The sequence below is a fragment of the Natrix helvetica genome (genome assembly GCF_964273705.1).
Source record: "Natrix helvetica genome assembly, chromosome: 1".
Classification (NCBI taxonomy): Eukaryota; Metazoa; Chordata; class Lepidosauria; order Squamata; family Natricidae; genus Natrix; species Natrix helvetica.
In genome coordinates this window covers 290540293-290564655 of record NC_138548.1, presented here as the reverse complement: position 1 = coordinate 290564655, position 24363 = coordinate 290540293, and the positions used below count along the sequence as shown (strand labels likewise).

The 24363-nt window shown below is 38.2% G+C and overlaps 1 protein-coding gene across 6 annotated transcripts in view; it reads left to right on the top strand.

The window, feature by feature from the left end:
* Positions 1–24363, top strand: part of EBF1 (EBF transcription factor 1) — a 363592-nt gene that overhangs the window by 259720 nt on the left and 79509 nt on the right. For 4 of the 6 annotated variants that reach the window (XM_081934501.1, XM_081934500.1, XM_081934504.1 and 1 more), the window contains exon 8: positions 9443–9584. In XM_081934501.1, coding sequence (XP_081790627.1) covers positions 9443–9584 — 142 coding nt within the window. The remainder of the gene's footprint in view (positions 1–9442; positions 9585–24363) is intronic. The other 2 variants (XM_081934502.1, XM_081934505.1) reach the window with 1 other exon arrangement.

The following is a 24363-nucleotide window of genomic DNA, read 5'->3' as shown; positions in this document are numbered from 1 at the left end:
GTTAATCTGCTTCATAGATAAGAACATCTAGCAGCCAAGGCTAAAGGCTGTCAAAGCATCAGTTCAAACCTACCTGTTCTGCTGCCAGTTCAGAATTCCCCCAAGATGTAAGCTGATTTTCATATGGTAATGCTTTTGTGTGTTCTGTCAGAAGAGCAATCAAAAGTTTGTGTAGGTGACCAGGTAGCACATAAGAGAGGTTGTTGATCTCTTGACTTGTAAAGACATTCTGTCAGGCAAGCTGAGCCTCACAGCAGTTAAGCTTTCCATGTGTAAACAGAGACTGCTTAATTACACTGGTCATGTCAATTAGTGTGATTGTAGCATTTTAAGGAAATTAATCACTTTCAGCAGAGCAGATCACCCTTCATACTTTTAAAATCCAGCCTGTCTTCTTCATTGAACAAAAAATAATAATCTATTTCTATGGGCAATGGTTATGATTTTTTCTCCCTCCTTCCCTCCTAGATTTCTGATCTGGTGCTTGAAAGTTTGTTGAAAACAAGTCTAGTCTCTTGTTGATGATGCAATTTATTTATTGTAGCTGGGCAAGGAAAGCACCAGTTGGCCATTGTCAGAGCCACGATGTTAAGAGGACAGCCTCCTTGCCCAAGCTATGATGCCTCCTTTCATGAGACAACTCACACAATCCTATAGTTTCAGTTTAATATGTCCCTCTCCTCCATGAGAGCATCTCAGCGTTGATCGCCTGAATTTAGGTTGAATAAAAAAATATTGAGAGAACATTTTGCAATTGAATTCTGTTATGAAAAGCAGACATGACTGTTGTGATGTAAAATATATATTCTGTTATATATTCTTAAGATTCACTTCCCCCACACTTGATAGACTTACCTTCTTTAGAATTTTCCTCAGTGTTGACTGTTTAGGGTAGAAATTCCTGTAGATTTTTACTCTGCTAGTCATTGCCATCTATAGGGGTGATGCTCATCTCCATTTTGAGGCCATTGAGCCAGCACTGTCTGAAGATGCTTTTGCAGTCATATGGCTAGTACTGTTACTTTCACAATGATGTAGTACCTATTTATCTAGTCACATTTGCATATTTTTGAACTGCTAGGTTGGCAGCAGCTGGAGAAATAACAGAGCACATGGGTCTCAAACCTGGGTGATCAGCTTTCTAGCTGACAAGCCCAGGGTTTTAAGTCCTGTGCCACTGCACCACCCTGTTTGAGGAAGAGTGAAGAGATAATGTGAATGTGTAATATTCAATGTTCACCCTAGGGTTAATTAAGACATATTTATTTATTTATTTATTTATTTATTTTAAACATTTATATAGCCACCCATTTTATACAAAACTCTGAGCAACCTCAGAATACTTGTGATAATATAAATTATTTGGGAATATAATGGTGGCAAGGCAGACATAAAATGAAAAAAAGCTGGGATTGTACAGTATCTCTTTTGATACATGCAACATAATCCAAATATTCTATTTGTAATTGTTATTTCAATTGCAATTTGAAAGAACTGCACTATTCTTTTGATTGGATAACAAATGAAAGCATGTGAACAATTTTAACACATGCAGGAATGATAATGGAGTGAGATAAAGTTTTATCTAGATCAGGGAACAGGGGTGTCAAACTCACGTTGTCACAGTGGTGTCACGTGACGTATCAGGACTTTTCTCGCCTTCGCTAAAATGGGGGTGGGGGTGGCCAGCACATGATGCATCTGGCCCTCAGGCCATCAGTTGACATCCCTGATCTAGATTGTCAGGAAAAAAATAATTGATCAAATTTATGCCTTCCATGGAAGTAAATGGCAATATAGAATCGTTCTGTATTTGATTTATTTCTCAAATTCCTGTCCTGCCTTTCTTCCAACTGATAATCCCCATATCTGCCCTCAATTCTTTAACATTGATGGAAAAAAAGCTTATTAAATAAATTTAGCACATACCAGTATTATTGTTGACAAATAGGACATTTCATTTTTTATATTACATAAACAGCTGGAATAAAAACTGATTTGAGAATATTTGAAGGAGTTGGCTGGAAATAAAGTTGCAGCATTCCAATGCTAGGATTACAAGGTAGACATTATGGCAGTGCATTAGAAATTAAGTTCTGTTTTGGCAATATTATTTTGTTGTGAGTTTGGTGATTCACTGGTGATTCAGTGCTGAGTCTATTCAAGAGATGCAAATGACATTTCATGAGGCTAATTTTAAAAATCAGCAATGAGTAAACTATATTTTAATCATCATGAAGCTTTTACCTAAATTTAGGTCAGGCTTTTAGTATCTTGGGACTAGAAGTTGAGTTACAAAATAATAATAGATCCATGCTGCCAGAATCTGTCTAGAAATTAATTCAGCCTCTTGCACATAGCTTTCAGAGGTGTAAACAAAAATATACACTTCCTTCCAATAAAGTGTAGATGACTGAAAATATCAAGAATGTGCCATAGATTAACTTAACCTAATGGTTTGTAGTCCAAACAGTGATCAATACAACTCTTAATCCTGAAATATTAGATGAAGAATTCCGTGATGGCTCTAAGTATGAGGAATGGGGTTGTAAGTCGCTCTTTTGAATGGCATTGTATCTTTGAACCGTCACTTAATGAATGGTTGTAAGTAGAGGACTACCTATACGTGAAGAGCTGATGGTACTGCCGAATTTTTTCCCCCCTGTTTGCTTTTCCCAAAATGAAAACTGTGTTTTCTTCACAACATTTGGATAGGTTGGAGATTTGGCAGGCTTGTCCATACCCATGTTTACATGAATTTGTCAGCACTTCATTAATCAATTTTTAAACAGGAATTTACTTTTTTTCTCCCTTCATCTGTTGGTATGTACTTTTTAAAAGGTTGCTTCTTTGCATACTTTTTACCTTGTGGTTGTGATTAAAAAAAAAAACTAAAACAAAACTTGTTTCTGTTGCAAGTTAATTTTGCATATGCTTTGATCAAGATACAGTCCATTAATGCAGCAATTGAAATGAGTTGCCTTCTTAAAGAGATATTTGGATCATAGTTAAGAAATTAATGCTCCCTTGAGAAGTTTTCCTAATTCTTATAGGATTTCCCAGTTTCCAGAATAAAGATATGAGTGTCCTTTAGTCATAAAACAGCCAGCGTCCCTTACAAGAGTGTTCAGAACAGACTAGTTTTTCCCCATTTCACAAAACATTAATGATTAATATTGTATATACTGAATACGTTTTTTTCTTAAAACTATATGACCTCTGATTAAAGTAATGCATGCTTGTGTGGAAACAATAGGTTTCTTTTTCTTGTTCTACAGGTGCACTATGAATAATCACTTCTGAAAGTAGACCACCAAATAACCACGAGTATTTTTTTCATACTTCCTGATGCTGGAAACAGCTTCTCTAGGGGATTCCTTTTTATAGTTCTTTTTGCTCCTAATGGCTATAAAAGAACCACCCTGGTATGGCATCACTGTAGTAAATCATGTTCTAGTCAAGGAAGCTAGGTAGCAAGGTTATGTTATGCAATGAATGAGTTGGACTGAGCCCGCGGTGTTGCAGATGTTGTGGGTAGCAAGAATTAAATAACGGATTTCAGTGAGATTACTCCAGTTTTTTTAAAAAAAAGTTAATGTTCTCCTGCGGAGAAAAATATTGCATTCTCTTTTATAGGCTCAGAGCTCCCTACAGCATTATTTGAAACTCTGATTTAGTTCTTTTAAATGGGATAGTATTAAACACTTGGATTTGTTAGGATTTATGCTCTTCAAATACTTTAGTCTGTTTTTTTTTCTTTTCCTTGATTCCTATTCCTCTATTTCAGTGGTTCTCAACCTTCCCAATGCCGCGACCCTTTAATGCAGTTCCTCATGTTGTGGTGATCCCCAACCATAAAATTGGTGTCTCGGTTCCTAAGACCATCGAAAATATGTGCTTTCCGCTGTTCTTAGGTGACCCCTGTGAAAGGGTCGTTCGACCCCCAAAGGGGTCCTGACCCACAGGTTGAGAACCACTTCTCTATTTGGTTGGTTTTTAAATCTATGTATTAACAGCATTTTCAGGCAGCCAAAAAAAATCAGTATCAAAATTAACCTTAAAATAGAACAGAACAGAATGAGGCATTCCTAATAAATTTGGAGGATGTCTATGGAGGGAAATTTTGTGTTGGTTCCTGACCATTTTTCTTAAGATAACAATGTCAAATTATTTCTTATTGAATAGGAGAAAAATCTTCTGTCCTGGATACCAGCATATTTGAAAAGTATTAATAAATTACCAATTTCTAGATTTGTCTCTTCCACCCCCACCCCGTAACTTTTCCCCGTGTAAAAACAACAGTTTCTTGTGTCTCCTATTGCTTAAGCAAATGAATTAATCATTGTAGAAAAAGACGTAATACTCCAGTGCCTTGACATGCAAGGGCCTTAGGTATCCTGTAGAGATGTCAATGGTATTACATGTAACTTGATGTAATTATGTAATGATGCCATGTCACAAATGACATACAGTATTTCATTTGCGTCATTTGCACAATGACATCATGACACGGAAAACATCTCAGGTTCCTTCCCACCGGTTGATGCCCATTACAAACATTGTGTTACAGTATCTGAGTATCTTTAGTATCTTGTGTAGGGTTTTGGCTTTATCTATTTATAAAATTCAGTAATACTATAAATATATTGGGGATGTTTGTATTTCTCAGTTGACTTAAATGGCCAGGATTGCATAATATAACCCAAGATAACTAATATTTTTAGTAAGAGCTATTAGTTGAGCCTTTTTAGTTGAAACAATTCAATATTCCATATATATATAGTATAGTACTCAGTATCCAAAAAGAGCAAAATCAATTTTGGACAAATTAAAGTGACTGATCATAGAAGCCCTGGTGGTTCAGTGGTTAGAATGCAGTATTGCAGGTTAACTCTGTTCAGTGCTGATTGGCTCAAGGTTGACTTAGTGTTCTGTTCTGACCTCCCTCTCCACACCTGTGAATAAACCAGAACACAGGCTTGGCTGTTTGCCACTGTTTAATTACTGAGATAATGAATCCTTTGGCTGAGGGCCCAGACAACTCATGTTCAATAGAGCAACCCAGATAATTTGAATGAAGCAACGCAGATAGTCCAAACAAGCAGACACGGCTAGAATACACAAATATATTTTCTTAACTACTAATTCAAACGGTTGTTTTCTGCAAATGTCCCCTCCCAATGTCTCACCTATAATCTCTCTTGAGGCCAATCCACCACCACCTGTGCTTAATCATCTTCTGTGAGTCTGCCTAAGGAGTTGCTGCTTCCGTTTCTCAGCCCTTCTCAATCTAGCATCAGGGACAAACTACCTTTGATCCTCCCCACTGCTCCATGCCTCAGGCGCCTCCGGGTGGCCAACCAGCCTCTCTGGTCCCTGCTCTGAGTCTGAACCCAGCACAGGGTCCTCCACATAGTCCAGGGCAGACTCATATGGTTCCTCGCTATCCGAGTCCATCAGCAGCTCAACCAGATCCTGCTGGGCCACAACAGTGTTCCATCCTTCTAAGGTCACTAAAATGAGGACTCAGATTGTTGGGGGCAATATAGTGACATTTGTAAAAAAACTCAGAGAGTGCTGTAAAGCATTATGGTTCGGTATATAACTCTAAGTGCTATTCCTATTCTATTGCTAGTGTTATTGCTATCATTACAATCTTGTATTTAAGGATTTTCACTATAAAGTGCTTTGCATGAAATCTCTGTTAAAGCACATGCAGTTTTCTACCCTTCTACCTGAGTCCCTTCTGGGAGAGGGGGCAGTCTATAAATTGAATAAATAAATAAATAAATAAATACCCGGGTATGTATTTGCCATATAGAAAACTGTGTTTATGAATCTTGATTATTTAAAAAAAGTTAATTTAATTTAATTTCAAACTTTTGCTGATGTATACTTTTTTAGTATTCTCTAACTAGTGTGCTGGTTCAATCTCGTTCAGTTCTCTAACTTCTAAAACTTTTTAAATATCTAATGAAATGAGCTAATGGCATTCTGTGACAAACTATATCCAGACACAAATCATTCACAGGCTTGTAAACATTAATAAATTGAGGAGATGAGGGGAGGGAGGGACAGATTAAATAAACAGAAAATTGGAACTGCTGGATTAAACAGTGTTTTAGGTCAAGAAATGACAAAACATGTTTTTGAGAAATTTACTATGGTTTATGAAATATTTCTTTGAAAACTTTGCTTCATGTTCTTCCCTTTCACCCATTTCAATCCCCATAAGGAAATTCTTGCCAGCAACCCTTTCTGTTCATGCAACTTCGAGAGGGTAACAGCTTCCTTGGAGAATTGAAGAAATGTTTGCCAATCCTTGTAAAGCATTTCACCTCTTCAGAGGCTAAAGCTTCTCAATACCAAGAACAATTAAAGCAAGAGCCTTGTGGAGCGACTGGGGAATTTAGCAAAATAAATCAGAAACTCTCTTCCTTGGCTCTGGAGGGTAGCCTCATTATAAGAGCAGATCTATTAGCCCCTTTGCCATTGTCTTTCATTTCTCAAGTGAGGTGATTCTAATTAAATTAATCTGCATGTCAATCTATCAGTGATCAATCAAAGAGGCTGAGGTCTCCCTTAGCGGCGCTGTGCTTGAGGCTGACAGGGGCTGATAATGGAGGAAGAAATAAACTGTCGAGCAAAGTTAATTAGTCAACATAATAGGTGGATTAAACAGGAGCCAGCTGATTGCAGTTTCACATGTTGAATCATGAGGTGGGAGCTGAAACTGCAATTAACAGACAATTATTATATTTGGTTGTAAGAGGTTGCATGAATAAACATATCTCAGTGGGTTTCCATTTTTAATCCCCCTTCCTTGTTTAATTTAAGGAGAAGTGTAGGTCATTTCTTCTTATTGTTTTAGCAAAAGTTCTGGAAGGCAGGTTCATGGGAAGGAAGCTGTAATTAGCTTGGGATGCTTAATGAGTGGTAGTGGAATGGAAACATAGCCTTTAGGTTGAACGCATAGTTAGGCAGTCGCAAAAAAGAACAACAACACAGCCACACAGATGCAGAATTTCCCTAAAACTTGAGAGAAAACAGGTTCTGTGAAAATGTCCCACCGCAATTTTCATTGGTGATTTGTTTTGTTGATTCATCATCCCCGTTGGAATACGTCCTGTTGAATTTATAACTAATCAGATACAGTATTTGTTATTAATCTGTTTCTCCCCCTTTCCCCCATCCCTCTCCATGATCAAACACAACAGTACATTAATATTAGCGTGGACAGGCATTTATTCACAATAAGGGTGGTTCTTTTATTACCTACATCAGGGGTGTCAACCTCATGTCATCATGGCATTATCACGTGACATATCAGGACCTTTCCCCTCCCCCTTCACTAAATCAGGGGTGGGCGTGATCAGCACATGACAGATCCAGCCCGTGGGCCACAAGTTTGACAGCCCTGACCTACATCATCTACAACATACTTCTACGATGATGTTATCTGGTTAGAGAAATGGAACATCTGCAAGAAAAGAAGCAAGCTCAGAGAGCACCAAGGACCCCTTATGTCAACCCTGAGCTACAACTATCCTTTATTGGAATAAATGGCTGTTGTGTTTGATCATGGTAACAGAGTGATTTAATGCTAAAGCTATATTTTTTTACAGTAATCAAAATCAGTATTATTATAACTGTTATTATTTTAAATTTTAAATAAATTCTGGCAGACTCCTGGAGACTCACAACAATACTAGACTGAAAGAAACAAACAACATAAATAAAAAGTACAATTACATGTTTATAATATCTCTAATCAGAAATTAGTTCATATAGCATAAGTAGGTAGCTAAGCATCTAAATGTGGATGGTCAATAGTTATTCACTGGAAGCCTTCCAAAAAATGTTGATCTTTGATAAATTTTGGAATGCCATCTCCAAGGGCCAGCCAAATTGCTTGTGGGAGGAGGTTCCAGAGCATTGGTGCCAAAATGGGAGACTGGGTTCAGTCCTTCCCACCTCAAAGAATTAGGATATCACATGGAGATTCTCCCAGGAGAGCCTCAGATGGGTCAAATTTGGTACGAATCAGAAGTTCTGGAAATGCTAAACCATATTTGGAATTTTAAATTGAAACTAGCACTTTGAATTATATATGGAGGTCTGCTGGTAATCAATACATCACATCCATATACTTTGTGCCCTACAATCACAATGACTAGTGCTGAGATAAAAGCGGTCCAGGACTGGATCACGGAATGGGGGTTGGGACTCCTGTCTTAAGGCATTCCCTTAGTACTTTGTTATTTAACTCCTTAAAGAAAAAAAATTGTTTTGTAAGATTCTCTTAATATAAATGAGACTCAATATAATAAAGAAAAGTGATGACTGAGATGGTAATAACAAGGGTAATAGTAATAATGCCAGTATTATCAATGCTGTGATCTAAAGGCCCCAGTTCTCTATTCTACACTTTTAAAGTTGACACTTTTTATAGTTTCTAAAAGGTCCTTTTAATATACAGTATATAAGATTCAACTATAATAAATAATCATGGTTGGATCCTATTTTTGATCCATAGTGAGTACAGAAAACAATGCACATTTTTATCCAAGTAACTTAATGGAAATCCTTTATCTTTTAACTTGCTCAAAATATATATATATATTTATCAATAAAATTATGCTTTATTAATAAATGTATCAGTTGGTTGAGTTTGTGCTTTTTGTTTGTTTGTTTATTTATTTATTTATTTATTACTAAATGTATATGCTGCCCATCTTACTGTCTAAATTTCTACATATCTTATATTGTACAGTAAAACAATATTTCTATTTCTAGTTGTTCCCATTAGGATAATGAAGTTTGCAAAAACACTAAATTTACACTTGATCGTTTGATAAAGGGAGAGTCTACTTAGATTTGAAAAGCGGTATTCATTTAAGTTCTAAAATATTCTTTACGTATACAATCTTTCTTTCTCTCTATTCTGTTCAGGAGAAATTTGGAGAAATGCATTCACTCCAGGCTTTAGCAGCATGATGAATTCAGTTACTCTAATCCAACTTTAGCAACCAATTTTGTTTTTGCACTTGAATCAATTCTCATTTGCAGTGACAACAGTTTATCTATTCTGACATGCATGCTGAAGGATGATGTGGAGTAATATGCAGCCAACTCTTTTAAAAAGGAGTTAATAAAGCTGCTCTTGTTAAAATTATGGTTAACAGTATATATTCCTTTATACAGCTACAAACTGTGTAATTTGACTAAATGACATCAAAAGCCTGTGATGCCAAAGACCCACTCATCAATAGCACCTCTTGTTAGAGTCATAGAGTCTAGGCACTAGTTATTATGTGAAATAGCTGTGCAATTTTCTGCCGCTCCCAGCTGTTATTTAAGATTCTGGGTTTATTAGTCTCTGTGCTTTATTTGATTTTAAATTGTATTAAAGTGTTTCCTTCCATTGCTGTTCCACTTGCAGGTTGTGGTATCTACAACAGTCAATGTGGATGGCCACGTCTTGGCAGTATCGGATAATATGTTTGTGCACAATAACTCCAAACATGGGCGGAGGGCTCGAAGGCTTGATCCTTCGGAAGGTACGCCTTCTTATCTGGAACATGGTAGGCATTTTTTGTTGGTTGCCATTTCTTCTTTCATTATGGGTCCTTGGGCTTTCTTTCCCCCTAATTCTTCCCATGCTCAACACTGCTGCAAAAATTTAAAAATATTGCTAAAAACCAGCACCAAAATTTCAACCTATTTGAATGAGTCTACAACTCCAACTTATGCATTGAAGTAGGGCTCAATCTTATATAAGGTAGAGTTCGTACAATCACACAATTGATTATTTTTTGTAAATCTGAAGTAGCCAAGACCAGTTTCTGTAAAAGGAGTGTTTCTCAACCTTGGCAACTTGAAAACGTGGGGTCTTCATCTTCCAGAGTTCCCCAGTCGACATGTTGGCTGGGGAATTTTGGGAGTTGACGTCGGCACACCTTCAAGTTGCCAAGTTTAGAAACAGTGCTATAGAGAATTCTTTTATGGACAATATGTTTTAAATTCATAAATATTGCTTTTTGTTATGTACATAATGTTCCTAAACATTTCCAGTTCTATGAAGTAGAAGAAAACGAGAGCCTCTGCAAATGTGTATATACATTGGATCAGTGACTGTAAAATAGTCACGCTATATTACCTCTTTTTTTAATTCCAAGAAGCAGTAATGTTAACAAGTATTCTGGATCTTATAGTGCATATCTGCAGTAGGAAAGTAGGAATCTGTGCTCTCTGTAAGAACAGGAGTCCCAGTCAACATAATCTGCAGGTTGAGGGAAGGCTAAGTGTTGGAGTTCATTATTTAGATGGCCACATGTTCCTTATCTATGGCTTATAGGATGATTATGAAATAATACTATCCTCACACCTACACAATAATTCAATTTCAAGAATAACTTGTTGGTGGCTGAGTCAGCAACTGAGTTTAGGGTCCAGTGAGCTATCTTGCAATGACGCCATGCTTACTTGAATTAAATTAATCTGAGTCTTTGAATATTTCCTTGCAATTGTTTTTCTGAACATTTTTTAAGACTTAGAAACGCGGTCTTACAAAGTATTCATGGATAAATCATTTTCGCCACTTTAACATGGAGAAATGTTTATTTATTTATTTCATTAAACTGTTTGGTTTTCTCCTTTAAAAAGAAAGTCTTAATCGGTAAACATATAAAACAAACACACAGTGTTAACATTGTGACTAACAACTGAAAGTATGCAACAACAGTACATTACTGGCACACATCTTTCTCAAGGTCTCGCTGGAAAATGAAAAGAAGAGGAATCTGAATATAACCTTTAAAAGAAGCAAAGAAGATGCTGAATGTATCTTACTAGAACATTATCTGTAGCATGAAGCTTACACACTCTAGTTTCAAAACTGTCAGTGAAAGATGCAGTTCTGAAATCCATCCGCAGACTGGGGGCTTTTGTGGAAATGCTGTTTACCAAAGCAGTATTTCACTAGTGTAGTAGTGAAAAGCTTTGTATAATGACTACTACTTCCTTCTCCTCCACCTTCATGGGCCAAATAAATCATAAATTGAGAGTAGAGATGGGTGGTTCCTTGTGGTTTAGGGGAAGGGGAAGACTAAGTAAATATAGAGTGCATTGTCACCGGTGGGTAGAATGGAAGCAAACAGTAAGTAGATCCAGAGCCAAATGTGGATGGGGCACTTATTTGCTCACTCTCACCTCCCAGGTCACTTTCTTTAACACTTTGTATCTCTGTGACTGGCCAGGACAGATTTCTCTTGCCAAAGGTATGAAGTGATTGCTTACAGAGGGCTTTTGAAATTAGGCCAAAGACTGACTGAAATTAGACTGAGGTACTGGTTGCCCACCCATGATTTAGATAATACAAAGGCATCTTGTTCCCTCAGCGTCTCTTCCACCTTCCCAGTGAGAAGGAAAAGCTGTACCAGTCCTGGAGTAGGCATAATGCTTGTTTCTCTCACCGATGTGTATACACACACACACACACACACACACACACACACACACACACACACACACACACACATATATATATATATATATATATATATATATATATATATATATATATATATATATATATGCTGGTTTTGTTGTATTACAACAAAACCAGCATACCTACACCCATGAAAATCTACGAATATATATGTGTGTGTGTGTGTGTGTGTGTGTGTGTGTGTGTGTGTGTGTATATATATATATATATATATATATATATATATATATATATATATATATATATATATATATATAGAGAGAGAGAGAGAGAGAGAGAGAGAGAGAGAGAGATAAATTAAAAATTAAACAGATGTAAAATAAGAGAAATAGACTTATGCTGGAGCTAGCAATGGCCTCCCTCACCCATCCTCAAGGAATTGCTGGGTATGAATTTTACCTTGTGCATTAGGTCCATATTGCTTTTACTGTAAAACTAAAGTAAGAAAGACTTGCAAGTCTTAATGTACCCCCCCTTCCCTCTTTTATATTCACGAGAACTAGGGAGGGGCTTGATTGAGTCACTTAATCAGATTACGTTCCTATCCCTGACTCAATCTTCTTTTATCTGGCTGTTAACTTAGAGGCAGTTCTTCCTCTTGCCCCTTAAGACCACTCCCCCTTCGGTCTACATCATTTGGGTAAAGAGATTGTGTTTTAGAGAAACCACATGGACAAGTTCAGCCAAGGCATGTTGAGACTGCAACAAGTAGGATATTAATCTCCCATAATTCCAATTAGTATTAATATGCATGTATAAATAGCTTATGTCAATGCTAACAATATTTATCACTTAGCATATCTGAAATTTATTCTAGGAAACTAATACGTTGAAAAACCATGCAGCATGAAAATATGAATTGCCATCATTGTAGCAATCATTAGTGTTAAAAACACAACCTCTTGCCTCATTATCAGGGTGCCCTACTATTATATCTTATCATTTTATTTTTCATATATGTAAAACAGCGCTCTTTATGTTATAGGAGCTACTTACATAATAAATTTGGTCATGTGGTAAATGCATAATGTATCAGATCCACAAGTTTGCACTTTCTAACCTAAAATTCTTAGCTCAGCAGTGTTTCTTATTATATAAACATAACTTACATCTGTATTTATTTAGCCTTAACTTTTATGTAGACCATGAGGCATTTTATGCAATAATTCATACTATAGATTTTTTTTCCATCCTTGCCAGCAAGCTAATTTAATAAACAAACCACTGTCATAATTTTTGGCTGATTTACTAAGGAATGTTCAAGCTGATATTTTATTAATTAGAAGGAAACAAAGTATGCAGAGAATATCTATTAATTCATCCTTGAAGTTTCTTATACAAACCAAATCCTCCCCTTCTTTCTTTTATTAAAAAAATAGGATGCAGATTTTTTTTGAGATGACTCAGTGAACACAGGTAGTCCCCATTTAAGAACAAGTCTCATTCCCAAGGTCTGTCCTTAAAGTCAAATTTGTTTGTAAACTACAGCAGTGTCATTGTGTAATACTACATAAGTACTGTAGTATAATGAACTTGAACCACTATGCATTTAACTCGAATCACTGTGCATTTAACTTGAATCTTGCTACAATAGGCTATGCTCTTAATTATGGGCATTGTTTAAACCAGAATGTTCTTAACTTGGGGATTTGCTGTACCTGCCAATTAGAAGGATAGGCCAGAATTCCTTCAGATTGGAAACTTTCTGCTTTCACCCTTGGCAAAAAGCTACATGCTCTAAATTCTGCTCATAGTTCCTTTCCATATTAATATGGGGAGAAAAAGGAAAATCAGATTCCAGCTAATAGCACTTGGTATGAAAATTATGTGTGCACGAGTTTATACCAAATTTTGTAATTCCACAATCATACTTTAGTATTGGAATTAAAGCATTACTTTTTAGAACTACAGTATGCAAAGTTCTGAAATTATTTATTTTTATTTGTCACATTTATATGGCCATGCTCAGACAGCATGGTGGCTCAGCAGTTAGGATGCTGGGCTTGTCAGCTGGAAAGCCAGCAGCACAGGTTCAAGACCTGAGAGCTACGCGATAGGGTGAGCACCCATCTTTGCCCCAGCTCCTTTCAACCTAGCAGTTCAAAAGCATACAAATGCAAGTAGATAAATAGGTACCACTTCAGTGGGAAGGTAACAGCGCTCGATGATGTCATGCTGGCCACATGACCACAGAAATGTCTTAGGACATCACTGGCTCAATTGTCTCGAAACAGACATGAACATAGTCCCCCATAGTCAGCAACAACTAGCAGAGTAAAATTTGTAGGGACTGCTTTACCTTTTACTTTTATGGCCACCCATCTCACAAGAAATGAATCTGGGCAGCATACAATAAAAAAAGTACAACAACAACAACAATAATAATAATAATAATAATAATAATAATAATAATAATAATAATAATAATAATAATAATAATAATAATAAAAAATATTTATTTCTTAGCCGCACCCTCTCCCGAAGGACTCGGGGCGGCGTACAATGAAACATATGAAATAAATATGGACAAAACAAACATATAACAGAGACATATACCGAGACATACACAAGGAGGAGGTCGGCTGATAAATAAAACAATTAAAATACAGTATTTAAAAACCCCTAGATAATTAAATATAATTAAAATACCCAGTAAAAACCCGTCAGGAGCGATATGGTTAGATCAAAGTTGAGCCAGGCCAGCTGCTTGGAATAGGTGGGTCTTAAGCTTAATACGAAAGGAGCGGAGGTCAGAGGTATTCCAAATATCCGGAGGGAGGTCATTCCACAGGGCTGGGCCCGCCACAGAGAAGGCTCTACTCCTAGGCGCCGCCCCCCGACACTGTCTAGTGGACGGCACCTGGAGGAGGCCCTCTCTGTGCGAGTGGATTGGTCGCAGGGATGTATGGGGCAGAGTACGATCCCGCAAGTAACTAGGTCCTGAGCCATGGAGCGCTTTAAAGATTATTATCAAAACCTTGAAACGCACCCGATAGACCACAGGAAGCCAGTGCAGCTCGCGCAGGAACGGTGTCACATGGGAGTACCTAGTACTCCCCATAATTACCCACGCGGCTGCGTTCTGGACCAACTGTAGCCTCCGGGTGCATTTCAAGGGAAGCCCCATGTAGAGAGCGTTACAGTAGTCCAAGCGAGACGTCACCAGCGCATGAGTGACTGTGCGTAAGGCGTCCCGGTCCAGTAGGGGGCGCAATTGACGCACCAGGCGAACCTGGTGGAACGCCCCCCTTGCCATGGCTGTCACATGGTCATCCATGGACAGCCGGGCATCCAGGAGGACGCCCAAATTGCGCTCCCGCTCCACGGGGGCAAGTTGAATGCCCCCAATGGCCAATGATGGAATTAATTGGCTGAACCGGGGAGCTGGTACCCACAGCCACTCCGTCTTGGAGGGGTTGAGCTTGAGTCGGTTGTCATCCATCCAGATCCGTACAGCTTCCACACACCGGGACATCACTTCGATGGCCTCGTTGGGGTGGTTCGGGGTGGAAAAGTACAGCTGAGTATCATCAGCGTACAGATGGTATCCCACCCCGAAACCACGGATGATCTCACCCAGCGGCTTCATATATGTGTTGAAGAGGAGTGGCGAGAGGACCAACCCCTGTGGCACCCCACAAGTAAGGGGGCGTAGGGTCGACCTCTCTTCTCCTGCCAACACACGCTGCGTCCGGTCAGAAAGGTAGGAGCCGAACCACCGCAAAACGGTGCCCCGGACCCCCAACCCCTCCAGCCGGCGCAGCAGGATACCATGGTCGATGGTATCAAAAGCCGCCGAGAGGTCTAATAGGACCAGGACAGAGGAACAACCTCTGTCTCTGGCCCTCCAGAGATCATCCACCAACGCGACCAAGGCCGTCTCCGTGCTGTGACCGGGGCGGAAGCCGGACTGGCACGGGTCTAGATAATCATTTTCCTCCAGATGTCATGGAAACTGGTAGGCCACCACACTCTCTACAACCTTCGCCAAAAAGGGAAGGTTGGAGACAGGACGATAATTGGCCAGCTCCAAAGGGTCCAGGGAAGGCTTCTTGAGCAAGGGTCTCACCACCGCCTCTTTCAAGGCGGCCGGGAGAGACCCCTCGCTCAGCGAAGCATTCACTAGGCCCAGGAGCCAGTCTCGTGTAACCTCCCAGGATGTCAGTACAAGCCAGGAGGGGCACGGGTACAATAAACATGTGGTGGGTCGCAGTCGTCCACGCAATCTGTCCAAATCCTCGATGGCAACCAAGTCAAACTCCTCCCAGATCGATACCTCAAGACTCGCCATGGACGTCTCCATTGGATCACTGACAGGAACCCAATCTCTCCGGATTTGAGCGATTTTATCCTGCAGATATTTACCAAATTCCTCTGCCCTGCCCTGTAGGGGGGCCTCCCGCGGCCTCTGAAACAAGAGGGAGCGGGACACCTGAAACAGGGCGGCAGGGCGGTTCTCCGCGGATGCAATGAGAGTGGCACAATATTGGCGTTTGGCCACTCTCAATGCCACAAGGTACGTCCTTAAATGGGCTCGTGCCTGTGTTCGATCAAATTCGGAGCGAGAGGATCTCCAACGACTCTCTAGACGTCTCTTGCGGCACTTCATCACCCTTAGCTCCTCGGTAAACCAAGGGGCTAGGGTGGATCGTTGCCGCCGGAGACTCTGCAAAGGCGCCACCCGGTTCAAGGCAATAACAATAGAACAATAACCACATGAAACACAGTATTGTTAAAATAGTTTTTTAAAGAAAAAGCACATACAAGAAATTCAATCAGTATTAGAGTCACTTCTAGATCAAGAGCCTGGGTGGCACAGTCCTGCAGGCTACTTCTTCTGACTGCTGGCTGATTGCATTTTGACAGTTCGAGTCCAAGCGGTTCAAGTTGACTCAGCCTTCCATCCTTCCAAAGTTGGTAAAATGAGGACCCAGATTGTTGGGGGAAATATGCTGACTCTGTAAACCTCTTAGGGCTGTAAAACTCTGTGAAGCGGTATATAAGTTTAAGGTACATTTACTTTAATCAGTTGATGTTTTAGGGCAGGTAAGAGTTAGCCAATTGAGATTCACCATCTTTCCTTTATTGCACATACACTGCTCTGCTCCTAAGGGCCATGTTGGTGCCTCTGTTGAAGAAAGACAGCATTTATTCAATCTCAGATTGAAAAAGTACCAGGCAGAGCAGCGTATTGGAGGAAAGGCCCTTTCTACCATGGGGATAACTAGATCCGCTACTTTGCCTGGCTTCTGTGGGGGGAGTATGGAGGGAACTCTATTGGCCTTTGCTGCCATTTTCAATTTTACCCCAGATTAAAATTATTTGACTTCACAAATGGTGGTGGAGATTAAAATATGGTAAGAAAACCAAGTTGTGTATAATGAAGTCGCTTTAATTTGACATCTCAGTTTCTTTTTGTTTTACTAGAAACACATTCTAAATCTGCTAGAATAATCTCAGGCAGCAATCCTATGTATACCTTTTCTAGGGAGGAAGGAATGCAAAAATAATTAGGCTTTCTTTCTGAAAAAAATATCCATAGGGAAAGATTTTGCCTATCCACAATTTTGGACATATTTTATGCATACACAACATGGTAGATGGTTTTTTGGCCCACATAAATTACATTTTTAATGATCTTATTATCTTCAGCTGGGCTGGAATGGAAGGCCTGTGAATGCATCCTGTTCCCATAAAAATCAGGCTGCATCTTCTCCAGGTCCTTACGTCTTTGTAAGGTATTGCTATCCTGTAATTAAGCAACAGTTATGTAGTTCCAGGGAAAGCTTTTCAAGACCGTGAAATGATCAAAATTCACGAACTTTGTTATAATATTGGGAAGACAGATTTCCTTCTTGTCATTTTCCTATTTGATCATTTATGAAATTTAATGAAGCAAAAAAGTCCCCTGAAGATCTATTAATGTACATGTTACACAATAACCACGGGTAGAAAAAGAACTGCAATAATATAAAGTCACCTATATATAAGTTAGTTGCATTTGTTTAATAAATAAATAAATAAAAATATTACGGAATAGAAAATGACTTAATGTAATGTCAACTTTGTTTCTCTAGGAATAATCATTTGTATAGATTATGCTATACAAGTCATAATTAGCACAGTGCAATATTTTCTGTTAATTTCATAACATAGCAGTAAATTAATTTTTAACCCTTCTATATTGCCTTAAAGTTTGGAATTAATTTTCTCTTTTCAGTTCAGTTATATATTGCTTAAAAAAGGAAAATTCTCATTAGTTTACTTAACTGTAATCAAAATTATACTCCATGAATTTTCCTTAACAGGCATGCCTTAATAAATACATTGGTCAATGCTCAGTGTTTATATTTCCAAAATAATCGCTGGCAGATGCTCATATAAGCAGCTCTATTTGGTACAAGGGAAGTAAAACCAGTGAATTGTAGTAAAATAGTTACACTCAGGTATTTGTGTGTGTGTGTGTGTGTGTGTGTTTCAAAATTTTATACGTTGGGATGAGAAGACCAAAATATTCAATCAATATGGATTTCTAGGATGTAAGTTTTAAAAGAGAACTTCCGTAAATCACAAACCCTAGCTCATAAAGAATTTGAAGGGAGTGTTACATGAAGAATATATATTTTACTTCTCTTCAAAACTGTGTTTAAAAGTCACTTCTATACTTCTGCCAACATTTTAAATGGGTCATAGAATGTTTTAATGAAATATTTTTGTAAGGGCAAAATGGAACATTTCAAATGAGAACTGATCCATGTTTCAAGTATAGAATTTGAGTTTACAGGAGAGGCAGTTTGGTGTAGTGGGAAGGGCACCAGTCTAGAAACAAGGAAACCGTCAGCTTTTGTCTTGCCTTGAGCGATCTGAGGCCAGTCATTATCACTCATCCCTAGAAAGCAAGCAATAGCAAACCACTGCCAAGAAAAATTCAGAGATTTTTCCAGACAGTTGTTGTGAGTCAACATTGGCGTAAAGGTGCCAATCATAATAGTCAAAAAAACATTTACTATAGGCCATTTCAGAAGTTAGGGGACCCTAGATGAATGGGCATCATACCCATGTTACTCTTCATGTAAAACATACATATAAAAGAGCTTCTTCTATTTTTTGTAGGTTCTATTTGCAATTGGCATTCTTCATTTTTCACCTATGTAGTGAATTCTCTTAATAATATACGATTCTCCCTACTGGCAGTTGCCTATTATCACTGCCTCCTTATTTTCCTTTTGCACATTAGAGTGGACATAGGATGTGTATGTGCATGTGTATCAAATGCGCAGATAACTTTATTGAAAAACTTTTAAAAAATGATAAAACAAAATGTATGAATATAGAATGTACGAAATACTAGGCCCTGATCGAAAGTTATATCAATTATGTTAAATGTTCGAATTGGTGGTCATTAAAAAAAATTGTTTGTTCATTTGATACATGACTTTGAACATTTCTAACTACAGTAATGTTTTCTCTGAGAAAATGTTAATAGAATTAATAAAAACATTACAATTGGCCTTTTAGTATACTTTCTCTATCTTTTTAATCAGAAGAAGTTCTTACTGAATTCACTGAAGTTTATTCATGAGTACATGAATATAACTTTACAACCAAAATAATTTTTCTCATGGATATTATTACAAATGTTATTTTTATCTTCGAAAAATACATATTTAAGATGTAGCTCTGGAAAGTGGTTGTAGAGACAGTTGTAAATCTCATGCTGCAAATTATCTCTTGATAATATTATGACAATTATGCAGAAAAGCAGTTCTTATCTGCAATAATTACTTGCTGTGATGCAGTGTGTATTTTGATTATGTCATTCTGGACTGGTTTATTCACAACTCCCAGACAGATTTTTGGTGGTTTTCTCATTTAGTAATTGCAGACATGTTGGGAAATTTAGGTTCACTCTTTTCTGGAACAAATATGTTCTTGTAAAATAAAGATTATAACAAATGGCATGTATAGATTCAAAGAAACATGATGTTATTCAAAGAACTTTATCTGATTCAAGGCTCACCAATATTTCAAACTAGCTTTTAAACAAATGAGGCTATAGTCACCATCATCATCACTGTCACCATATGGTAAAATTAGCAGCCAATAAATTTTATAAATAAATAAATCATGATTTTCTATGACCTTTTTTTATCAACCAAATTAATTGAAACAATAAATAAGGCTATAAAATTATATATAGTTTATATAGCTATATATCTATAGTTCTAAAACTAGCAGGGTTCATTCTTCGAAAACATATGTATCAGTAGTGGGTTCCGGATCTCGTCACAACCGGTACACTGCGACGGGGCCAGGAGTGCTAGTCGGGCATGCGTGTTGCACACGCATGTGCATACCACCGCCCAGTGACACTCAGCTGCTCAGCGAGCCACCATTCCAGTCCTTTTCTGTCTGTCGGCTCACCCTAGGAGCCATCCAGGCAGAAAGCCATTTTTTATGTTGCCTTGTTACATTTGTGCTGATAAATAAATAAAGGGAGACTAGTATAGATCTATTTCAAGCTATTTAGCTCTCATCAGCTAGCTATACTGAGAGCTAAATAGCTTGAAATAGATCTATACTAGTCTCCCTTTATTTATTTATCAGCACAAATGTAACACACACACACACATACACACACATATATATGTGTGTCTTGTATTTGTGCCGATTATATATATATATATATATATATATATATATATATATATATATATATATATATGTATGTATGTATGTATGTATGTATGTATGTATGTATGTATGTATGTGTATATATATATGTATATATCGTGTATATGTATGTATCGTGATTTGGCCACATGGAAAAGAAAAACTGGACAACTTCCTCACACATCTCAACAACCTACACCCCAAAATACAATTCACCATGGAAATAGAAGCAAACAACCAACTTCCCTTTCTGGATGTCCTAATCTACAAAAAACCCAATGGCTCCCTAGGACACACTATCTACCAGAAAAAAACACACACCAACCGCTACTTAAATGCACAATCCCATCACCACCCTGCACAGATCAACTCTGTAGCCAAGACCCTCATCTCCAGAACCAAACGCCTAGCCGACAAAGACCACCTGAAAACTGAATTACACAAACTCACAAATGTATTAATCTCCAATGGATTCCAAAGAAAAACAATCACCAACCTAATCCAAAAGGAGACTCCCCCAAAAAACCAAGATACAGAACAGGAAAATGGCATCGCCCTCCTCCCTTACATCAAAGGCACCACAGATAAAATCAGCAAAATTCTCCACAAGCACAATATCAGGACAGCCTTCACCACTGACCAAAAAATAGCCAACATCTTAAGAAACCCCAAAGACAAAATCCAGCTAGAAAACCAAGGAGTCTACGAAATACCATGCAAAATCTGCCCAGCAATATACATAGGGCAAACAAACAGGAGAATAAATGCACGCATCACAGAACACAAAAATGCAGTAAGAAAAAAAGAAAAAACTTCTTCCCTTTTCCAGCACCTTAAAGCTACAGGACACGAAATCAACTTTGAAGGAGCCAGGTTAATCTCCAAAACAGAACACCTCCACAAGAGAATAATCATGGAAGCCATCGAAATAGAGAAACACCTCCACAGCATGAACAAACGTGATGATACCTCCCACCTACCAAACATCTGGAAACCAGCCCTAGCCAACAAACGAACACCACCCACCACCCAAGCCGTTAAAATACAAAACAACAATGCACACACAACCTGCACCAATCAGCACCAATCTACCAATCATGATACAACCACACAACCAATCATTCCACTTACTGAAACAAAGCCACCACCCCATCCCCTCCCACCAAGACTTACAGAAAGACGGCAGCTCCGTTCCCATTTTAAGCCCACAGCTTGAAGATGGCAGGTGTGATCCTGCCGAAACGTTGCAAAGACAATCTCAACCTTACACGGGAAAAGACCCAAATACAACAAAACCAGCTGGTTTTCTTGTATTCGGGTCTTTTCCCGTGTAAGGTTGAGATTGTCTTTGCAACGTTTCGGCAGGATCACACCTGCCATCTTCAAGCTGTGGGCTTAAAATGGGAACGGAGCTGCCGTCTTTCTGTAAGTCTTGGTGGGAGGGGATGGGGTGGTGGCTTTGTTTCAGTAAGTGGAATGATTGGTTCAGTAAGTGGAATGATTGGAAAAGACCCGAATACAACAAAACCAGCATACCTACATCCGTGAAAATCTACGAAAACAAATATATATATATATACGCACACACATGCAGGTCTTGCATACCTGTACCCGTGAAAATCTACGAAATTTTTGTTTCCACTATCTGTTTAGTTATAATCAATAATGTAGCAATGATGTCTAGGTAGAATCCTGTTTGGATAGAGCCAGATGTCCCTACGGACATTTGCAAAGGTTAACCAGTAAGGTTTTAGAGTTGCTTGAAGCTAATTTTCCATCTTGGGCTTTGGATTTATTAGAATGTAAAGCCCAGCACACAATAGGGCACAGCATAATGCCATAGCCTCAAAATTACAGGGCAAGAAACCCTGTCAGTTTGCATGCTCTAACACTTTATTATCTAATGATCTAATATGCAACAATGCAAAGAGGAGATTCTCATCATTCTGACAGGAGCCTAAGAGAAGTGACTAAATTACTTTATGTACCATTAGTGCTAGCAACCATTGTGAACTCACCGCCAAGCATTTATGCTAATACCCCCAAATATATTCAAGTGGCCTTGTCAAGCTGATAACTGACAAGGAGTTTAAATAGGTTGGGTGGTTTTTTTCCCATTTTTTTAAAGTTCAGGCCTGTGTTTTCTTCTTCCTGCTTTTCCCTGTCTTTTACAAATTGTGACAACTCTTTGGCAGTTTGATTCTGTAACAACCTGAATGCGCAGCAGTAGCCAAAACTTGGTTAGGTACAAAGTAGGCTGTTAAATCTAAGAAAAGTTAGATGCAGTATTCTGTGGTCATCATTGGTAGTTCCCAATATTAAAATTCATAGTGGAATTAAGAATAGGAATCTACTGTTTTCCATTTCAATCCCAGAATCTAACAAAAAAAGGCTTAAAGGTGTGCTTGGTAGCAGGTGTTTGGCATGATGATATGATACCGCAATGTGTTTATTCTGTCAAGGGTCTTACTATCCTTGCTACCACCACTAGGAAGATAATGAAGAAGATATAAAGTTGTTGTTTCAGCAGCAGCAAAAATAAAGTTGATATACATAGATTATTAATCACACTTTTCTAAATATAAATTACTAAGTCAGTAAGCATTGGAACAAATTCTAAAACAATGACTCAACTAGTATTTGTATTTTTTTTCTGTAATATAACTCCCTAACTCTTTTTGTGTTGCTCCAAAAGTAGAACCTAAAGAATTGTGACTTCTCTAGCATTATTTGTCTGCCTGCCTGCCTGCCTGTATGTCTATCATCTATCCTTATGCAGTAGAAAAAAATAATTTATTCAGAATTAATATCCCTCTCTGTTTAGTGGAATTATATCCTAGTGAATGTCATTCAAACTTCAATTTTACTGACCCAAAACTTGTAGAATCCTGCCTTGGAGTAGAGGAAAGCTCTTCTTTTCACATCTTAATTTATCGGTCTATTTTTTTCCCCCCTCCAAGAGTAGTTGAAGTTAGTCTATCCACTTCCAATGAAACACTACCCATAGCACATAAAATGCACTTTGGGGTGGGGGGAGCTACGAGAAGACAATCCTATCCACCCTTCTTTTCAGTTTTCTGGGTGATGTATGTTTGTGCACTGCAAATTAAGAATGATTACTTTTTTATTTTCAAGGTCTGGCAAAGTTGATGCCCAACCCTTTCAAAAGCTAATCCCCCAAGTACCCAGCTAAATTAGTGGATGTTGAGGTTGTTTCCTTGTTTGTTTTGTTTTTGTCTTGACCTTTTTCTCCTGATTGAAACATATATTCATTTCAGGATCCCGTCTATTAACCTTTAGCCCTCATCTTCATCCTTAAGGGGCAGCTGGACCATCTGTCTTCCTATTCTAGTAATGAAAGGCTTTTTATACGATGGGGCTCTTCCATTGATGTATGCTGAATATGCCCAAACTACATCTCAGATGATTACTATCCTGCCTACTGGCCTATGATAAGCATTGGTCATCCCAGCTGGACAGAGTGATGCTGGAACTTTTTCTCTTTTTTCTACAGAGCAGGATTTGTTTTCTTGATTTTTTCCCCCTTCTCCTGTTGCTCCAGCCTGCAGCCAAAGTGAGACAGAAATAACCATTCTTATTGTTATCCTTTCTAAACTAATCCAGAATATTTAACAGCCTATTTGGGAACTAAAATTGCATCTGACATTCTAGCTTAGTTTTCAAAGATTCCCCACTTGATATGCCGTCATACCTTTATCTGTGAATTTATAGTGGTATTAAGGTTTAATGAATTGAACAAGTCCCTGAACAACGACAAATACATTCTTGTTGTAGTTGTTCAAATTTAGAGACTGCACACTTCGTGCTTCAGATGAATATTACATTTAGCATGCTTCATTGGTAGTAAACTTCAAGCTACTTATATTACACATTACTAATAAGTGTTTAAGGATGTGTGTGTGGGTGCTTGTTCTATGTTTGTCTGCAAAATGCTGCTGTTAACTCGTGCTAAAGAATATACCGAGGCAGCAAATTTATATTCTGAACAGCAAGTAAAATTTGAACAGACGGGCAGGTTCAATACAAAGGTTTAATCCTATCAGGGTGATTCCTCTTATGGGCATCTGGATTACGATGCATATAAATTCAGCACGTGTTAAAAATACAACATAGGCCAAGATTAACATTCTAGATTTTCTAGTAGTTATTTGACTGTCTGA